The 17,373-nt window shown below is 59.9% G+C and overlaps 6 protein-coding genes across 6 annotated transcripts; 1 reads left to right on the plus strand and 5 right to left on the minus strand.

The window, feature by feature from the left end:
• Positions 1-335: 335 nt before the first annotated feature.
• Positions 336-2,538, minus strand: THITE_2043209 (uncharacterized protein; the record flags this gene model as incomplete). Its single annotated transcript, XM_003649463.1, has 8 exons — positions 336-644; positions 749-1,005; positions 1,066-1,145; positions 1,219-1,346; positions 1,426-1,555; positions 1,619-1,720; positions 1,991-2,221; positions 2,408-2,538. Coding segments are annotated over 8 exons (1,368 nt in total), but the record flags the coding sequence as incomplete, so codon positions are not given.
• Positions 2,539-4,723: 2,185 nt separating this feature from the next.
• THITE_2108080 (uncharacterized protein) lies at positions 4,724-6,799 on the minus strand. The gene is made up of 3 exons (XM_003649464.1): positions 6,185-6,799; positions 5,361-6,108; positions 4,724-5,305 (listed from the first exon to the last, which is right to left on the minus strand). The coding sequence occupies exons 2-3, from the start codon at positions 5,651-5,653 to the stop codon at positions 4,927-4,929; spliced, it is 672 nt and encodes a 223-aa protein (XP_003649512.1). The 5' UTR covers positions 5,654-6,108; positions 6,185-6,799; the 3' UTR covers positions 4,724-4,926.
• Positions 6,800-7,043: 244 nt separating this feature from the next.
• On the plus strand, positions 7,044-8,899 carry THITE_2108082 (uncharacterized protein). Its single transcript, XM_003649465.1, has one exon. The coding sequence runs from the start codon at positions 7,248-7,250 to the stop codon at positions 8,775-8,777; it is 1,530 nt and encodes a 509-aa protein (XP_003649513.1). The 5' UTR covers positions 7,044-7,247; the 3' UTR covers positions 8,778-8,899.
• Positions 8,900-9,435: 536 nt separating this feature from the next.
• THITE_2108084 (uncharacterized protein) lies at positions 9,436-10,223 on the minus strand. Its single transcript, XM_003649466.1, has one exon. It carries the CDS (start codon positions 10,049-10,051, stop codon positions 9,521-9,523), a length of 531 nt encoding a protein of 176 aa, XP_003649514.1. The 5' UTR covers positions 10,052-10,223; the 3' UTR covers positions 9,436-9,520.
• Positions 10,224-10,913: 690 nt separating this feature from the next.
• THITE_2108085 (uncharacterized protein) lies at positions 10,914-11,383 on the minus strand. Its single transcript, XM_003649467.1, has one exon. It carries the CDS (start codon positions 11,341-11,343, stop codon positions 11,164-11,166), a length of 180 nt encoding a protein of 59 aa, XP_003649515.1. The 5' UTR covers positions 11,344-11,383; the 3' UTR covers positions 10,914-11,163.
• Positions 11,384-12,181: 798 nt separating this feature from the next.
• On the minus strand, positions 12,182-15,356 carry THITE_2108087 (uncharacterized protein). The gene has a single exon (XM_003649468.1). The coding sequence runs from the start codon at positions 15,251-15,253 to the stop codon at positions 12,311-12,313; it is 2,943 nt and encodes a 980-aa protein (XP_003649516.1). The 5' UTR covers positions 15,254-15,356; the 3' UTR covers positions 12,182-12,310.
• Positions 15,357-17,373: the final 2,017 nt, after the last annotated feature.

Below are 17,373 nucleotides of genomic sequence, written 5' to 3' on the forward strand. Positions count from 1 at the left end.
AGGGTCTGCTCAGGTCCTGCACGCCGCCGGAAGCAGACTCGGGCAGACGGGTTCATGCCCCTATCCGCTGAGCTCACATCACTTTTCATGCAGAACACTGCTCGGAAGGACCTCAAAAAGTGTTAGTTATCCTCTCAAGCAAGACGTAGCATCTATGTAGGTGTGTTTCCACTGCATCACGCCTTTTCCATGTTCGACCACCCTCTACTAACTACCTTTTAGCAACGCCCACGACTCAGCCACACGCCACACAGGCACACGCAGCGTCCCATCCTTTCCCGTACGTTAGACATCCACCGCCATCCGCCGGCCATCAACGCTTCCATCCTCCGTTCTCACACCGCAGACAAACCCGCCGCCACGCGAGCCGGCCCCTCTCCCTGTTCTCCGCCGCCGCCGTTCGGCTTGAGCGCCGCGCTCAGCCGGCTGCCGGCGCGGATCCGCTCACCGTACGCGATGAAGGCGAACGGGACCAGCGCGAGGCCCGCGCTGACGCCCGCCAGCGCCGTGCACGACCAGGCGATGCCCAGCGCGCCGAGCATGTCCTCGATGGCCAGCGGCAGCAGCGCGCCGGCCACGCTGCGCGTGATGCTCAGCGCCGCGTGCGCCGAGGCCGAGTAGACGCCGTAGGCGTCCGTGACGTACTGTGCGCCGCCTGTTAGCCTTGTATACGTGTTTGTTTCATCGTGTGAACTTTTGCCAGGGATGGAGTGGACAGTGGTGGGCGAGGGATTTTGTTTTTGCCTACGTTGATGATGCCCACGTAAATCAGGTTGTAGGCCACGCCGTAGGGGATCATCGACGCCAGGGGAACGAGCCAGTGGATGTCGGGCCGTGCAAACCACCCCAGCCACAGCATGGAGAGGGTGAAGAGCGGCCCGCCGGCGCAGACCAGCGGCAGACGCAGATACTCCTCTCGCTTGGTCGGGTGTTGGGCGGTCAGGCGCGGCGCGACGCCGTCGTACCAGTGAAAAATGAAGCAGCTGATGATGGTCCCGAGACCGACTGTTGCGGAAGTCAGCATGCAGTGAGTTATGGGCGGTTGGAGATAATCAGAGAACGCACTTAATGTGAACAGGATGCCGGACATGCCAGGACTAAACTCGTACACGCCTTCGAAGATGCGGGAAAAGATCTGAAGTAGCCTGCACACACGCCAGGTAAGTAACGGGCAGAGGACGGAGACATAGCTTCCGCTGAACGGGTTGATGGACCTACATGTAGAACACAGCATACACAAAGCCCATGTAAGCACTAGACAGCGAGACCACCAGCTCGCAGAAGAGCAGTCGCCACGGTCTTGACAGGGTTGTTCGCTTGCTCTTTGTTAGCGTCGCAACTAATAACTCCTCCGACTCCAGAGAGATTGGAAGCACCTACATAGGCGGCCCAGGCATTCTCACGCTGCAGATCTGTCTGCGCCACAAACCTTCTTCCCGTGTTTCGGTTCTCCTTGTTCAGCTTGACAGCCTTCCGGCGCAGGATCTTCGAGGCCATTGTCTCGCGCATCAGTGCCGTAGCAATCAGAGACGCCACGGGAAGGGACAGCGCGATCCTTCGAGGGCCAGAAGTTAGCAGAAGCTCAGCCTGTGGGACGGACAGAAGGGGAAAATCAAACAGGGGAGGAACTCGCCAGAAGGTCGCTCGCCAGCCGAGCTTCGTGCTCGCAAATCCCGCCAGAATGGGCCCTACGAGGGGCCCAACGAAGGTCGTCGTCGACCTACAAAGCCACGTCAGTTAACACACTCGTTCAGTCTCCTGTCGCTGATCTCCCTAATTCAATTTCAAACCACAGACGACTCCCCAATCTCCTATTATTACCCAAATGAACTCAGGTTTCCAGACATTTTCAAACACGTCCTCCGAAGCCCAAGGCCCTTGCATATGGTATCTAAACCTGTCCCTATCCCTAAACGAAACCATGACATCTTTGAGAAGAAAAAGGAGAAGAAAAGAAAAGAAGACAAAAAAAAAAAAAAAAGAAACTCACCAAAGCATCATAATCCGCCCCCTAACCACCTCGTCGGGAAACACGTCGGCCAGCACGCCGCCGAAGACACTCACGGGCGGCGCCCCGACCACGCCGGCCAGGAACCGCAGCGCGAGGAACGCGGCCCAGCCGCTGACCACCGCCTGCGCCAGCGACGCCAGCACGAAGAGGACCGCGCCGGCGAGGAGCACGCGCCGCCGGCCGAAGGCGGGGGCTTCGCTGAGCGGGGCCCTGTAGTTCCTCCGCGGTTAGCTTTCGTTGTTATCACAACTAACTCTAGTTATTGGGGAATTGAGTAATTGGGGCAAAGGGTGGCGGGGTTTTGGAGGACGGTGACAATGATGGGGCTGAGGAGGACAGGAGGGGGAGGGGAAGGGGGGGAAGGGGTGGGAATGGGAAGAAAAGGGAGGGTCATACCAGACCAACGGCCCGAAGACGAAGCCGGCTAGGTAGAGGGAGGCGGGCAGGACTCGCTGCGGGCCGGACGGGTCGGGCACGGAGAAGGCGACGGGCAGCGGCGGGGAGAAGTTGGACGGCAGGGTGGACGAGAAGGAGGTGGTTGTCGTGGAGAGGAAAGCGGTGAAGAAGATGAACGATTTGGTTCTCTGCGTTGTCTGTTGTGTCAGATCTGAGGGTGATAGGATGAGGGATGAGGAGGGTGAGGGGTCTTACGGTTGACCAGTTATGTGGATTGGCAGGGTCATTTGGTTCGAAGGAGACAATGGTGAGTGTGTCATCTTGGGGCGTAGATGGTGAGTGGTTGCGGAGGTGATGGCCCCCGTCGTCCTCTCTCAGGGGCAAGGCATGCTCGCTTTTGATACTGCCGCTGCGGCTGCTGCTACTACTGCCGGACAGTGTAAGCGGAGTGGCCTTATCGTTCTTCTCGGCCGGTATAGGCGGCTCCATGATGAAGCAAAACGGTGAGGCGCGGCGAAAAGATGACCTGGTTAAGGTCGTCTGACAAGGGAGCGAAGAGTGGCCTCTGGATTGATTAAAGTATAACGGGGGCATGAGCACACTGTCTCCGCCAGCATTGCTCAGACAAGACGAAGACCTGAGCACCACGGTCTCCTTTATATAAAGCACGTCAGGCGAGAGCAGAGTCACATCAACTGCATCGCAGCCCGACCCAAGCCCACCTCGAAGCCAACATGGGCGCCCTTCGTTGGCGCATTCGGGGAAGGATACTGGGTCTCACGCTAGGTCACCGCCGGCAGACACGTTTTCTGTGATTCTAGAACCTCTGTCCCATGTTGGAAGTCTCTTGCGATGCGTGTTCATGCTTAACATGGTGACACTGAACACAGACTGCGGCAGCCATGGCTCCGTCCCGGCTGCTGTTAGCCGCGGACACCTGATGCTGCAGCACGCTCTGTTCACAGTGTCTTTCCCACGATGCTCTCGACGTATCTCACAAGCAGCACCCCTGTGCTTCCGGGCTCCCATCTTGTTATCGCATCCCTGAGCGGCATCTCATCGCGGGAGAGACTGTCCGATGACGGTGCGGGACCCGGCTTTGAGGGGTCCGATGTCCTCCGGTAGGATCGGAGCAATTGGTCTAGACGCCAGCCCTGGCAGCGATCGCCCCGTTCAGGGGGGCTATCGACGCGCGAGCGAGAGAAGTCCCACCGCCAACCTCCCATCAACAACCAGACCGCTAGCTTGGCATCGTACCCAGATAACGGTGATCTGGAAGGCCAATGCCTCGCCGCAGACAACAGCATCGGCTCATCAATGCTGGACGCTCGCAATCCTGGGCAAGGGTATTGCCCTGGTGGAGTCCACACAGGAATATGTAGACATTCGCGTATCTACATCCTCGGTCACATCTTACCTACCGGGTACTTGCCTAGCCATTGCGGGCCAAGCCGCCTAGGCTCCACGCCGATCAGGAACCAGCTCCTATCTACGCCGGTCAACGAACGGAAAGCCAGTTGTCAACAGCGCGCCGGAACACGATGCCTCACAAACGACACCATCCCTCTATTGGCCGGGCGCCGCAACACCCACAGAACAGTCCGAAACGCAGCAGGCAGGTCCGACAAGCGGTGAACTCGGAGGAAACCCGGCAGCGAATTGGGCCTCTATCACACCTACCCTAACGTGAAGTCAGGTTCCAAAGCGGCTCACCTGTTCATGCATCACGGCAATGCCCAGCTGTTTCCGAGCCCAGGGTCGTCAAGCAGCAGCTGCATGTCCCTGGCGGGCTCCTTGTGGGGAGGGAACCCGCGGGGAGGGGATCGTCTGAACCCGATTGGTTCCCAGCAAACTGCACGCGGTCATATGGCCACTCGAGAAAAAAATAAACAGCATTTCTTTACTCAGTCACTAACGCTCGGGCTGCTTCACGCCGAGACGGCGGTGTCGACAAAACGCCCATGGCCCTCCGGTATCGATCCGGCCCAGGGGGCCCCTTCCCGAGAGTGGTGCCAGCCAGCGTCCGGACTCACGAGGTGGCCCATGTGCCGGATCCACAAGGGTAAAGGTCGTCATGGCGTGGACGAGGTCCAAAGTGTCAAAATTGAGCATGGGAAGTAAAAAGGAGAGCGGCGTTGAGAAGAAGGGCTATTGAGAACAAATACTATCAACACCACAGCATCAGGCTTCCTCCCCGCCGCCCGTCACATCCCAATCCCGCCCGCAACAACGCCAAACTTCCAAGGTCTTTGTCCTGCTGTATGCAGAAGGTATTGGTATCCAAGAAACAGACCGCAGCAATCCTCTCACACCAGCTCCAACTCCACTCTAGCGCCGCTCGCCTAGCCATTCCCAGTCTCGCCGTCTCAGCAGTGCGTGCAAACCCACCAGTCCGTCCCGTCGTCATGGGCGTCAAGTCGTATAGCGTCTGCGTTGTCGTTATCCGTGCACGTGTATAAAAATGTGGGAGTGAGAAGATGAACGCCAAGGGGGGTATCTATCTCCGAAACGCCCGAATCTCAAGAAAACACCGAAAGGACCCGGTTCCACGTCTTGAGGAGCAAGTTCGTGACCAAAGCGAAAGCGCCGAGAACGCTGTAGATCTGCAGGAATTCCCATGGGTACCGAGTGCGAACTTCGGTCTCAATGAAGCCCTTGTTGCCCGTGGTGACGGCTTCGGCAGGGCTCGGCGGGAAGCGGCCGGTGGAGAGGTACTGCTCCATGAGGGCATCCTTCTCGTACCACCGCTCACGCAGCCAGACCTCGAATTCCTCCTGGTTGCCAAGCGGGATGTCGGCGACGCGGAACCGGCGCCAGTAGAAGTTGACCGACTTGGGCGGCTGTCCTCGGATGTAGGTGCGTTGGAGGGTGAAGATGTCCTCGCCGAACTTTCCTCGTCTGTGGAGGAGTTAGTTATGAGGTGTGCGCACATCGAGACAGAGATGGCACATACGGGATGCCCTCGTACGCCACGGTGCAATCGTAAACGTAGTCCACCGTGCCCTTCAGTTCGCTGAGGCAGAAGTAGATGCCAGTGCTGCGCGGGAGCAACACGTGCTCTGGGTCCTTGATGCCGACCTTCTCAGCCCACTTTGCCGACTTGTTCCGGCTGTTCTGGGTGGCAGTCGTCCCTTCGGGAAACAGAAGCAACCACATGGGATCGAGATACTTCTGCCCATCGGGTGCGGTATGGTGCGTCTTGAGCTTTCGCAGCCGGTGGGCGAGCCGCGGCTGGTCCACGGCCATTTTCCGGGACATGAAAATAAAGCCATAGAACATCATACCGGGGCCGATGACGGGTATGTACTTGAGCGACTCCTTCAAGATAATGAAGAGCGAGCCGTGCGCCTTGGGCTTGTTGGCGTAACCAACCCACCAGAGGTAGAGCCAGTCTGTGTAGATCTGCCCGACATGTCAGTGGCGAAGCCTAACCCCAGCGATGGAGGCGCACACATGCCTGGTGGTTCGCAATCATGACCATGCGCTCGGGGAACGAAAATTCCACCAGGCCATCCTCCGTCTTCCGTATCTGGTCTGCCACCGAAGCATCACCGCTGATGCGTATTGTGGTTGGGCCCCACCACTGGGTTCCGGTCGTGATGAGAAGGCCGAAGGACTGCTTCGTGAGGGACATGTAGGCATAGTACAGTTCGCGGTTGATCCAGTACAGGGGAGCGCCGAGGAGTTGGGTCGCGTGGATCCTGCCGTCCCGATTGCCCCTCGTTAGCTGCGTCCAAGTTCTCCGGTGGGGGGGCAGAGAGCCAGCGAGCTTCATACGCAACGGCACCGGCGACGAAGTAGATGACGAGCGAGACGGCTCTCAGCACCTGCACCACCCGGCCGTGAGACGAACGTTCGGCAGGGTTGGCAATTGGTGGGGGAGCCGCAGCAGTCGGCGTTGCGTGGGTTGTCATCTTGGCTCGGCGCGGGATGACGCAGATGCGCAGACGCGCAGACGGAGTGCCGAAGCAGCGGGACGGGAGCCGACGCAGGTAGGGTATGGCACCAAGGTGCCTAAAGTGGATCGAAAGCGCGCAAAATGAAGGGTAGAATAAGGCGGAATATTTATGTAGATAGGCACTGTTGGCGCCCGTTCGTGGGGTTTGGCCGCAGGGCAGGCAGCCGCAGAGCGCAAGCCGAGCTGAGCTGAGCTGGTGCTGCAGGGTGCCTCTCCGCCTGTTCCGGATGGCAGCGGGCGGCCAACAACGGTGCACCAGCCCTACGGACACGCCACGACAGTCTAGGTAGGTAGGTACCTGAGTTACTTGGAGTTGTGCGGAACAGCCGCTAGTAGGAACAATCACACGGGACCAACGAACGCCAATACAGCAATTTTTAGAACGCCGGCAGATCAGATGGACATGTGCAGAGATGTTTCCCTTCTTCCACTCCTGTCATCGCAGATAATGTTGGGTCGAGGTGGGACGGATCTGTCGGCAGTGGGAAGTTCGGATGCAAGCGGGGTGCATCCGCCCCACCATCACCAAGCATTAACGGGCAGTGTCAATACGACGAGAGTGGGGCAGGCAGGAGTGTGAAATCTTTCCAGCATGATTGGCTACAGTTAGACTCCGCAGGATGCCATAAGTTACCTTCGGCTGCGCAAGACACCACTGTTTTGTGTAAATACCTTACCCACGCACCCCAATTCGTCGTACGGTTACACCTTGACGCATCGGTAAGGTACTGTGCATCTTTACGGAGCTCTCGCTGTTTCGCTCCGCACCGAGCGTCGAGCTCGGACATCACTAACCCTCGACCCGAGCTGCTTCAGCACATCCGCAGGATCGCAAGGACTGCAGAGCGGAGTCTACACGACCATGTCGATCGACATGTCGACATGTCGGCGTCGTCATTCCTGGCCCGAGATCGCCACCTCCTCGTCCTCAACTCCGGGGCCTTGAGGTCCTCCGGCATGGCCATGCTCAGACGCAGCTGTCCGAAGCTTGGCGGGTTGGCGCCGGTAAGCTGTGGCTATCGCTGCTTCTCGGTGTCGGCCGCCCGCAGGCAAATCCTCGACGTCGCGACGCTCCCCGCCCGCACTGTCCCGCACTACCAGCAGTCGAAGACGTCGTCGCTGCTCTCGCTGCACTGGCCGCAGCCGCCTCGCAACATCCTGCTCATGCCCAAGCTGCACGCGCCCAAGGTCACAATCGCCGCCGTCGAGTTTGCCAAGTACATCTACAACAACTACCCCAACCTCAACCTCGTCTTCGAAAGCCACATCGCCAAGGACGTCCACGAGAGTCTCCCGTTCCCGATTTACTCGACAAGTCCGAGCGAAGCTCCCACTCTCCTCGCTAAGAAGGTCGATCTCGTCACGACTATGGGCGGCGATGGGACGATCCTGCGCGCCGCGAATCTCTTCTCGACGCACAACAGCGTGCCGCCGATTCTGTCCTTCAGCATGGGCACCCTCGGCTTCCTTGGCGAGTGGAAGTTTGACCAATACAAGCGCGCGTGGAGGGAGTGCTACATGAGCGGTTGTCCCGTGGCAGTAGAGGACCTGGTCCAACCGCACACCCGCGGAGCTGTAGCCGGCCAGCAGCAGTGGGAAGATAAGCCAGATTTCAAGCCGCTGGCGGGCGGCTGGGACAGCGTCCGCGGCAACGGGCAGTGCCTGGGGGACAGCCGCACCTCCAAGGTGCTCCTCCGCAACCGCCTCCGCGTGGGCATCTACGACAGCGAAGGCCGCAACATCAACGGCCAGCTCATCCCGACCTCCACCGCCGAACCCGACCTTGGGCCCTCCCCCACCAACAGCAGCAGCAGCAGCAGCAGCAACAACAACAACTACAACAACAGCAAGAACCTAGCTCCCGGCTCGTCACTCAACCCGCCCTTTCTCCACGCGATCAACGAGGTCTCCATCGACCGGGGCTCCCACCCGCACCTAGCCATCATCGAGATCTGGGTCAACTCGCGGCTGCTGACCGAGGCGGTGGCCGACGGGATCCTGATCAGCACGCCGACGGGCTCGACCGCCTACTCGCTCAGCGCGGGCGGCTCCATCGTGCACCCGCTCGTCAAGTCGCTGCTCATCACGCCCATCAGCCCGCGCAGCCTCAGCTTCCGGCCGCTGGTCCTGCCGCTGCAGTCCAGGGTCGTGCTGAAGCTGAGCCCGCGCAACCGGGGCCGGGAGCTGCCCGTGAGCATCGACGGCAAGCGGCGCGCCGCCGTGACCATCGGCATGGAGGTCCGCGTCGAGGGCGAGAGGCTGGAGAAGGGCGCCGACGGGTGGCGCGGCGGCGTGCCCTGCGTGATTCGGGCGTCGTCGGGGGACGGTGATGACGATGACTCGTGGGTTGGCGGGTTGAACGGTTTGTTGAAGTTCAACTTTCCGTTTGGGGAGCCGTCGGACGAGCAGTGACGGCGTAGGGTGGGGAGAGTGTAATATACATAGCACGCAAGGGGAGGCTGGCGTCAATTCGGAATAGTCCATGGTCGGCACGGAGAACTTGATACCCTGCAGATATGCAATTGGATATAAACTTGATGGGGTGTCTGGCTGTTTTCATGGGGAGCGGCTTGGTACTACGAAGTCTCGGGCACATCGCTGGAAGAATTCAGGGGCTGCGCCTTCTGGGATAGATTAGGTACGAGACCTGACTCCGTCACTCATCTCCAGCCATGCCCCAAAACATCGCCAGATCACAAGTGGAGGGTAGTTTACTCAACCGGCGACAAGCAATAACGCTTTGAAGCATTGGGACGCGAATGAGCAATGGTGGTATGCAGGACTTCCCCTGCACCGTGTCAGATTCTGCTTCCGAACCGAGAACTGACATGCCAACAGATGGCGAAATGGATTTTGACGAAAATGGGTTGGCCGCACCCAAACGTCCCAGGCTCGCACCCAGGAGCGAGAAGCTGTTCCATTCACGCCCTCAAACAAAACTCACAGCGCCGCAACGACGCCTAAAACAAGCATCCCCAGCCCGCCGACACACCCGCGCGCCGCGCCCGCGGTATGCACCGAGGCCGAAGGCGAGGGGGCGGCGGTGCTGCCGGCGGTCGACACAGTCGTGGTCGCCGCCGACGTGACGAAGGAGCCCGGCGCGGAGGGGGACCCGGTCGAGGTGGACGAGGGGGAGGACGAAAAAGGAGGAGGAGTCAAAGCAGGGGCGCAGTTGGAGGGGGCGGCGCCGGCGGTGGCACCGGTGGGCTCGACAGCCGGGGGCGCGGTGGTAGAGGCGGTGGCGGCGGCAGCGGTGGTGGTGGTGGTTGCGGCGGCGGTCGGCTTGTTGGAGCTGGAGGCGGAGCTGGAACTGGAGCCGGAGCCGACGGCGGCGCAGAACTTCTCCGTGGCGGGGAGGACTTGGTCTGTTTATTTGGGGAACGGGGAGCAGGGAACCGGGGGTTAGTAAAGAAGGGTGGGAAGCGGCTGCGGGCGGGGTGTGCAACAAGGCAAGAAGAGGCCGACGCACTCAGGGCCGTGTCGATGCCGCACTTCTGGACCACGCACGGGGTGGCGCTCGCCTTGATGACGTCCATGTTCTTGCAGGCACAGGCAAAGTCGGTGGCGGCGCACGACGTCTTGCCGATGGCGTCGAGGATGCATTGCCGCGAGCACTCCGGTAGGATGCTGATGTCCTGGGCCGAGATGCCGGCCGTGAGGGCAAGCAGGGCGACGGTGTACTTCATGGCGAAGGTTGTCTGAGGGGTTGTGCGAGAGGAAGCGAGAGGACGGGACGGATACAACGAGCGACTGGATTTTATCACGAAGCGGGTGGGATGCAGGAGAGGAAAAGGATAGGAGGACTGTTAGGCAGGTTGGCAGTCTTATTATATGAGCCGGCTTCTCGTTCGGCACAGAGCGTCTTAGACGGGCTTCGCCGCAGCCCGTCAGTTTACCTTGCTCAGGCTCTGCACCGGGAAGGGGCGGGGATGCGGTCAACGGTTCCCTTCGGATGTCACTTCCTGTTCCTGGGCTGCTCCTTCCCCGGAGTGAGCGCCACCGGAGATCTGAGAGTTAGGCTGTGGCCACCGAATCTGGGGACGTGGGACATTCCACTTGCATCCATGGATACCTATGATCCATCCCTCCTGCCTCCTTGTGGAACGCAGCCTCGGCCACAGCAACCCGGTTCAGCCTGACCCCCGAAACAACGGAGGCTCTGTGGTTCCCCAGGCACCCCGGGCAGGCACCGCCTCCTTCCTGGCTCGACGCAGTACAGAGGGCCTCCAGACTCCAGGATGCTACCTGCGGACGGATTGTTGGCTTGCAAATTGATGAAGCCCGCCGCCAACAGGCCGGCCACCTTCCAAGCTGGGCAACCTCGACTGAGTTCTGAGTTGAGCACAGCATCGCCGCCCAGAATAACACGAATAACACGAACATCGGCTGTTTCCAGTGACACATGGCAATGCATAGCCACGAATTGCAGATCGGTTTTCGTGCTGTTTTGGTCCGCTGGCCCACATCAGACAACAAACCGATTTTTGCTCTCTCTTACGAGCAGCGTTCACCGCGTGTGCGATCAGGCATTTCTCTATCTTGGTGTGGTAGCAACAGAGTGTGAGTCGATCATTCGCTCTTGTTTTTGAGATGTTTAGATCAGCAGCGAGATTCGAAGACCAAATCTGACAAAGGACCGAGCAAGCAGCGGCGAAGAGAAGTTCTAAGTATCGAGGGAAACATGCAGACCGTTCTGATTCAATGAGAGGAACAGCAGGAAAATCAACAACCGAGGGAAGCCCTGACGAGCAGCCGACGAGCGACAAACCCATAACCCACGCTCAAGGGAAACCCAAACTCAACTCTTGTCCTCGACAGGTCCATCCTCGACAGACTCATCCTCGGCATGCTTGCTGTCCCACCACTCGCGCACGCGCTCCAGAGAATAGTCGTCATGCCTCTTGTGCGACCTGATCCGGTCCGGGTCCTCGGGGTCGAAGAAGCCTTGCGTGCCGCCAGTGATGAGACGGCGTCCCATTTCCCTAATTCAAAAGGCCTACTCTGCTCATTTCTCACCTCTTAGTAGCTCCGAGTTAAAGCAATCTAAAGCCCGTAATAGTCAAGTATCAGGGTTTCATGCTGGTTGCTGCGCCGACTTCTTCCCCTCCAGCGAGCCCTTAATGCGCATTCTATGAACAAATGCTGATTACTTGGCAGTCCGACACTGGCTTTGGCTTTGAATTCGCGCGCAGGTATTCAAAGGGGCAACATCAAGTGGGTGGAGCGGCAGGGGCAGCAAGCTGTAGAGACTGCCAGTCTGGGGGACAGGACGAGGAGTGGCCTCGGTATTCCTGGAAAACTTAGGATGAGTGAATCCCAGATCAGAGCATGCGCCGCTACAGGAAATCGGCTGGAGTGAGCAAGCGAGGGCCAGTGGGAGGGGAGACGAGGCCCCATTTCCGGCAGCAGCCGTGTTACCAAGGTACTACGCAATGTCGTCCGCCAGGCATGAACACAGTCTGTTCATCCGTCGCATGTTCGACCTTGCCGCGTGGTCGGTCCGACATGGTACAGTACCTTCTGACTCTGTGACATGGCTGAGGTGGCACACCATGAACGACGGGACGGGACGGGACGGGGGGCAGGGACGGGGTTGTCTATCGAGCCGGGTAGCACAAGCACGTGGACGGACTCCGAGGACCAAGACCGCAGCGGGTCAACAGCAGAATAAAGCCAGCAACTTTTGAGCATTTGACCACGGCTAATCCAAAGCATCTATATATAGACCGCTGTGCGACAAAGGGTGGACCCGCTTCTTTCCGAGGCTGAGACAACACCGCCGAACACGCAGACTCGATATGCTTTGCCAATCGTCAAGCGGGCCAAACAGCGAAGCGAACAGAGCGCAACCCCGCATATTGCCAGAACCAATGTACGGCAGAGGAGAAACGAGGACGAGGACGGTGCCAAGACATATCACAGCCCCGACACACAACGCCTCAATCTCAGACAGGACTGGCCACCTCCCCAAGACTGGCACCGCTCCCGCTGCCAGACCGCACGCTACTGCGGCCCGAGCCGGAGCCGAAGCCCGACGCCGACCCCGAGGAGCCCGACCCGGACGCCGATCCCGCCTTGGCGTGGAACCCCGGCGGGCTCCGCAGGGCAGACGGCGCGGACTTCCCGTGCGCGCCGCCGAGGTGGCCACCGCGGCGGCGGTCGCCACTGCTGGGCGCCCCGACAACGGTGGCGGCGTTGTTGGCGCTACCGCTGTCGTGCTCCTCCTCGTCGGTCGACTGCGTGAAGCCCGAGACATTGCTCAGCATCGACGACGAGCGACCTCTAGTCCGGTGGTGCGGCGGGGTGCTCAGGACGGGCTGGGCCGGGGTGGAGAAGGCTGAGAGCTGTGCGGCGGGGAGCAGAGGAGTGACTTGCGCCGGCATGGACACCGGCGGCCAAACCGGTTGGGCAGCCGTGAACGGAGCCGCCGGCGGCGGGCCCCAGTGCGCCGGTGGCGGCACAAAGTGGCTGGGCTGAGGAGCCATTTCGTCCTGGAAGCTGGCCAGGTACGCCTGCATTTGGCTGGCCATCTCGTGGACCTGGGCCTGCTTCGCAGCGTTACTGGCGCGCAGTGCCTGGATCCTATCGCTAATGTTCTGCTCGGCCCGAGCAAGCTCAGCCTTGAGCTCGGCACGCTCCTGTCGGCGGCGTTCGACCTCGTTCAGGCCGCGCGCGTTGGCGTCCGTGATGCGCGCGTGTTCGTTGTCGACCTTGGCGATGCGTGCGGCGATCTTGTTCCTCTTGGCCCGGAGACTGGAACTCTCCTCCTCGAGCGACTTGATCTGCTTATCGATCGATGCCTTGAAGCTCTTAAAATCTGCACGAGCCTGGTCGAACCTGGCCTTCTCGGCGATCCAAGCGCTGTGCTTTGCGCGATGCTCATTGACCAAGTCATCCGGCACGGTCTCGAGCTCCTTCAGCTGCGCTTGGAGCTCCGAGATGGATTCCTCGGCCCGCTTCTCCTGGATCTTGTTCTGTGCAATCTTCTGCCTCAGCTTCTCGTCGTCACCGCCGGCGGATTGAACGGCTAACGAGAGCTTCTCGATCTCCTTTCTCGCGGCGTTTAGTCGGCGGTTATTGTCCTTCCGGACAGCCTTGAGGCGAGCTTTCTCATCGGCCAATTTGAGCTCGGCGGCCGCGATCGACGCCCTCAGAGTCGTCGCCGGGGAGTCGTGTCGTGCGTGCGACCGCGGATTGCCGGCGGGAGTGGAGGCGGCTTCGGGGTCCTTGCTTTTCGCCGGGACCGTCCTGACGCTGGTGGAGAAGATCACCTCGCCGGTCCGCGTGCTGACAAACTCGCACTCGTAATTCGACAGAGGAGTCAGTCCGTAGATGTCGCCGGTCCACCGCGTGCCCTGGTGATTCTCCTCCTCGGGGTTCTCGATCGGGATGATGCGTGTTGGTTGCCAAATAGCGTTGTTGACCCTGACGTAGAACGGCTTGGAAGTGTCGACGCCCGGCTTGCTGGCTTCCCGAGCTGCCTCCTCTTCTCGAACATCAAGGAAGTGGCTGGTGTTGAAGCAGACTTCATCGCAGCCGACGTAGCAGATCCAGATTTGCTCGGGCTGGGTGTGGAAGGGTGCGTTGCCGAGGTTGTGAATATCCGTGGCGTCCGTGCCAGCGGACTCGCTCGTTGCGTGCTGCAACTCGTACTCCTTGACCATGACGATCTTGGTGCTGGCGAGTGCGGCCCACAGAGGCTGTCGGATCCGGACCTGGGCACTCTGTTTCCGTCTCTTCTTGCTGGAGAGGTGAGCCACGCTCGTCTGCAGGTGAGCGTCGCTGTCGGCCGCCATGAGCGCGACGTCGGAGCAGCCCTCGGCCGAGAAAGACACCGATTTGCCCGATTCAGGATCCAGCAGGCCGTGGGACTGCAGGTCCCGTCGTTCCCTGCGCAAGTACCACTCCCGGATGCACCGAACGAGACCCTGGGTGAGAATATGGATGGCCAAAACGCTCCGCACCCATCCGTAAGGCCCCTTCTTGTCGAACGCCCGCACGCTCCGCTCCGCGTCCGAGGGCAGGAAACGATTGGAACCAAATATGGCTGTCAGGCGAGACAGGCCGTCCCACTTCGCGTACTTGGTCCAATGAGACACGCCCACCAGCGCAACACAGAGCATGATGTTGCTCGTCGTTCCCTGCCGCGAAGAGCCGCCGCCACCGCCCAGGGTCAAGGAGATGACCACCTGGGCGAGGTCGAGAATGAACTGCTGCATGGGAGCCCAGAGAAACAGCCAGATGAGCAACATTATCACGTCCATGCAGATCAGGGTCGTCAACGAAGGGGTGCCCTGGCTCCCGTCAAAAATCTCGGCGACGCTGAGGCCGGAGCTGGTGGTCACGGGGGGAACGAAGGTCAGGCAGGTGAAGAGCATATAGATGGCGGCCAGCACGGCGGGCGACGCTTGCATGAGGATGATGAGAATGGCAATGGTATCCTGAAGCGGGCAGGCTCGCAGCACGGTGATGACGAGGTCCACGGGACCGGGGTCGCGGTGCACATTGGTGTTCTTTGCATCGTTGACATCGATCCGTCGGTGGGCTTCTTCGGGAACGGCATGCGCCGCGGCCGGGGCGGGGACGGAATCGGCCGACGAGGACTCAGAGTAGGTGCCTAGCGACCCCCGCCGCAACAACTCGGTCGCCTTGTGTTCGGGCGCCATGTCATCGGGACTCGCGGCGGAACCATTCGCAGTCGCGGGAACGGCGGGCACGGGAGGGATCGAGGCATTGTCGGCGGCGGGCTTGAGGCCGCCATCGAGCTGGGTTTGGCTCTTCTGCTTGACGACGCGCCTGCCGGGCCCTACCAGGCCATTCTCATGGCGGGTGTCGCGCTGGTTGCTTGCTCCCTGATGTCGCTTTCCTGAATTTGACGCGCGAGGCATGCGCATTCGCGGACTGACCCAGAAGCGTGTTCTGAGCCAGCCCGAGTCGGGAAGGGGAAGGAGAGGGGGGTTGTTGAGTTGGGGTGGCGGGCACCGGCGGGCTGTAGATCTGCCTGGCTTCCCACGGTTCCGGGCGACCACGTCCCTTCGTTGCCTCCTCTAGCGAGTGGCGGCGGCCGGAGACTCGCAAGGGCTGTACGATGAAAGAGACGGGCGCGATGACAGCCAGTCGATCTAAACGTTTCCTGAATCACACCGAACCGAAAACCTGGGGTCTCGTGGCAGCGAGGGGTAGGTCGTACGCCTGTTTGCGATTAAAGCGTCGAATTGCTGGGCGGCCGGGTTTCGGGCGACGCAGGTTGGTCCAGGTTTGCATTTAAAACAAAAAGGATTGGCGGCTGAGGATTTGGGGTGGCCCACAACAGCACAGTGTCAGCTGGCTGTGTGGGCCCCCAGCAAAAACGAAATTACGCCAGTACTCCGAACGTTCAAAGTTGCTCCCATCGCTATTCCGGTAGGCCAATACCGCACTGTCAGCTTTACAATACCTGGTGCATGACCGTAACTCCGTGCCTTCCCGCATCAGCACGCCGTTGGCTGCGTGCCATTCCCGCCACAGAGATGAGTCAGGCCCGAACAGTAACGGGATGAAGCTTGCAACAAAGCACTCTCGACATGATGGTCAATGTCAATCTTTCTCCTCGCGACCTCGCCTCGCATTTTCGCTGGTTTTACTGCTTGGAGAACTGCCGCACCGCAGAACCGTCCTAGGTCTCCAGCGGCGTCGAACATTCGCCCAGATGACCGGCTGGGCCATTGATCCTGCGATTCAAGCAGGATCCATGCTGGGCTGGACTTCGCCGTAACGGGGCGAGTCCCAGTTTCTTGAAGTTGCTGGGGAAGCATCCACAACACTAGCCTCATGAGCACATGTAATGACCGCCAGATGTCCGGATTGCGATAAACGTGGTGTAGATAGCACATCGTCCGTCATCTGTAGTACACAAGGTGCCTAGGGAGGTACTGGCAACGACAGCGGGACAAAACATCGAAGATATCTGTCTGTACCTCCTCGCACAGTAATTCAGCGCCCGTCTTCCGGTTGCACCGCTGGCTTTGCTTGCCGATACGATCAGTTACTCGGCCAATGAACCTCAACTGCCTACCTTAGTCAGTGTCGCAGCGGTTACCCGTGACCTTGAGAGGAGTATGAGCCAGCATTGCTGGCCACTTCTGCTGTTTGGACGGCGTGGATGTCCTGTCTGGGACCTCAAGCCTCATCAGGCTGCTGCACGGATCACTCCAAGGACAGCGGCGTGATGTGGGGCTCCCGCAGCGTGAAATGCCGATGCAGGAGACATCAGCGAATCAGGCCGCACCGCAATAAGTATTTCGCACTGTGTATGCGGGGAGGTGGTAGCGATGCTGTCGATCACTGCGATCCCTTCGAGCGACTTCGAGCAGCTGCAGCTGCCGCAATCTTTCGATGCTCGCATGCCAGAGCCACACCGCCAGCGCGTCCTGGATCCCTTAACGACTTCCTGTGTGCCCGTGACGTACGCCTTGCCAGAGCGCACAGTAACCTCGCAGTATTATAGCTATGTGCCGGTAGTTCGTTTGTAAACATCGGCTTGCACTCCCCGTTGCAGATTTCACAGCGACGCCGTGCCATGGTCATCATCGGGGCAATGGGGAAAGCTTCCCTTGTCTCTGATCCCAGCCGCTTGATATCCTTAGCAAGCAGCCACACTTCACTATGAAGACAGGGACCACACATGAGACCCTGGGATGCATCACGGCCATGCAACCCCACCCCTCCACCGAGGTTGCGGTACATAGTGAGCGATCTCTGTTCGGCATTTGTGAAAACAGCCGGCCGTTTGCATTGGCCAGGCGGAATGCTCGGGGCCCACCCCTCCCGGTAGTGGTGCTTCGTGGCGTGCTGCTTTAACACGCCACCTTCCTGTTTAAACTAGGTGCGGGATGAACGTCGATGAGGGGAGGTCATAACGCAGGTAAGTTAAGCACTCGCGTCTTTTTTGCACAGCTGACTCGTCTGCTGGCTGAGCACGCCCTTGCGCCCGGGCCCGGTCAGTCAGCAAATCTCGCCAGGACGGCGG

This window comes from Thermothielavioides terrestris, chromosome 1 (genome assembly GCF_000226115.1).
Source record: "Thermothielavioides terrestris NRRL 8126 chromosome 1, complete sequence".
Lineage (NCBI taxonomy): Eukaryota > Fungi > Ascomycota > Sordariomycetes > Sordariales > Chaetomiaceae > Thermothielavioides > Thermothielavioides terrestris.

Excerpts from the sequence above, each read along its gene's own strand:
- THITE_2108087 (XM_003649468.1), bottom strand. The coding sequence starts at position 15,253 with ATGCCTCGCGCGTCAAATTCAGGAAAGCGACATCAGGGAGCAAGCAAC.
- THITE_2108084 (XM_003649466.1), bottom strand. The coding sequence starts at position 10,051 with ATGAAGTACACCGTCGCCCTGCTTGCCCTCACGGCCGGCATCTCGGCC.
- THITE_2108080 (XM_003649464.1), bottom strand. The coding sequence starts at position 5,653 with ATGGCCGTGGACCAGCCGCGGCTCGCCCACCGGCTGCGAAAGCTCAAG. Across the intron at positions 5,306-5,360 it reads GTGGCGTACGAGGGCATCCC|ACGAGGAAAGTTCGGCGAGG; the intron begins GTATGTGCCATC and ends ACTCCTCCACAG.
- THITE_2108085 (XM_003649467.1), bottom strand. The coding sequence starts at position 11,343 with ATGGGACGCCGTCTCATCACTGGCGGCACGCAAGGCTTCTTCGACCCC.
- THITE_2108082 (XM_003649465.1), top strand. The coding sequence starts at position 7,248 with ATGTCGGCGTCGTCATTCCTGGCCCGAGATCGCCACCTCCTCGTCCTC.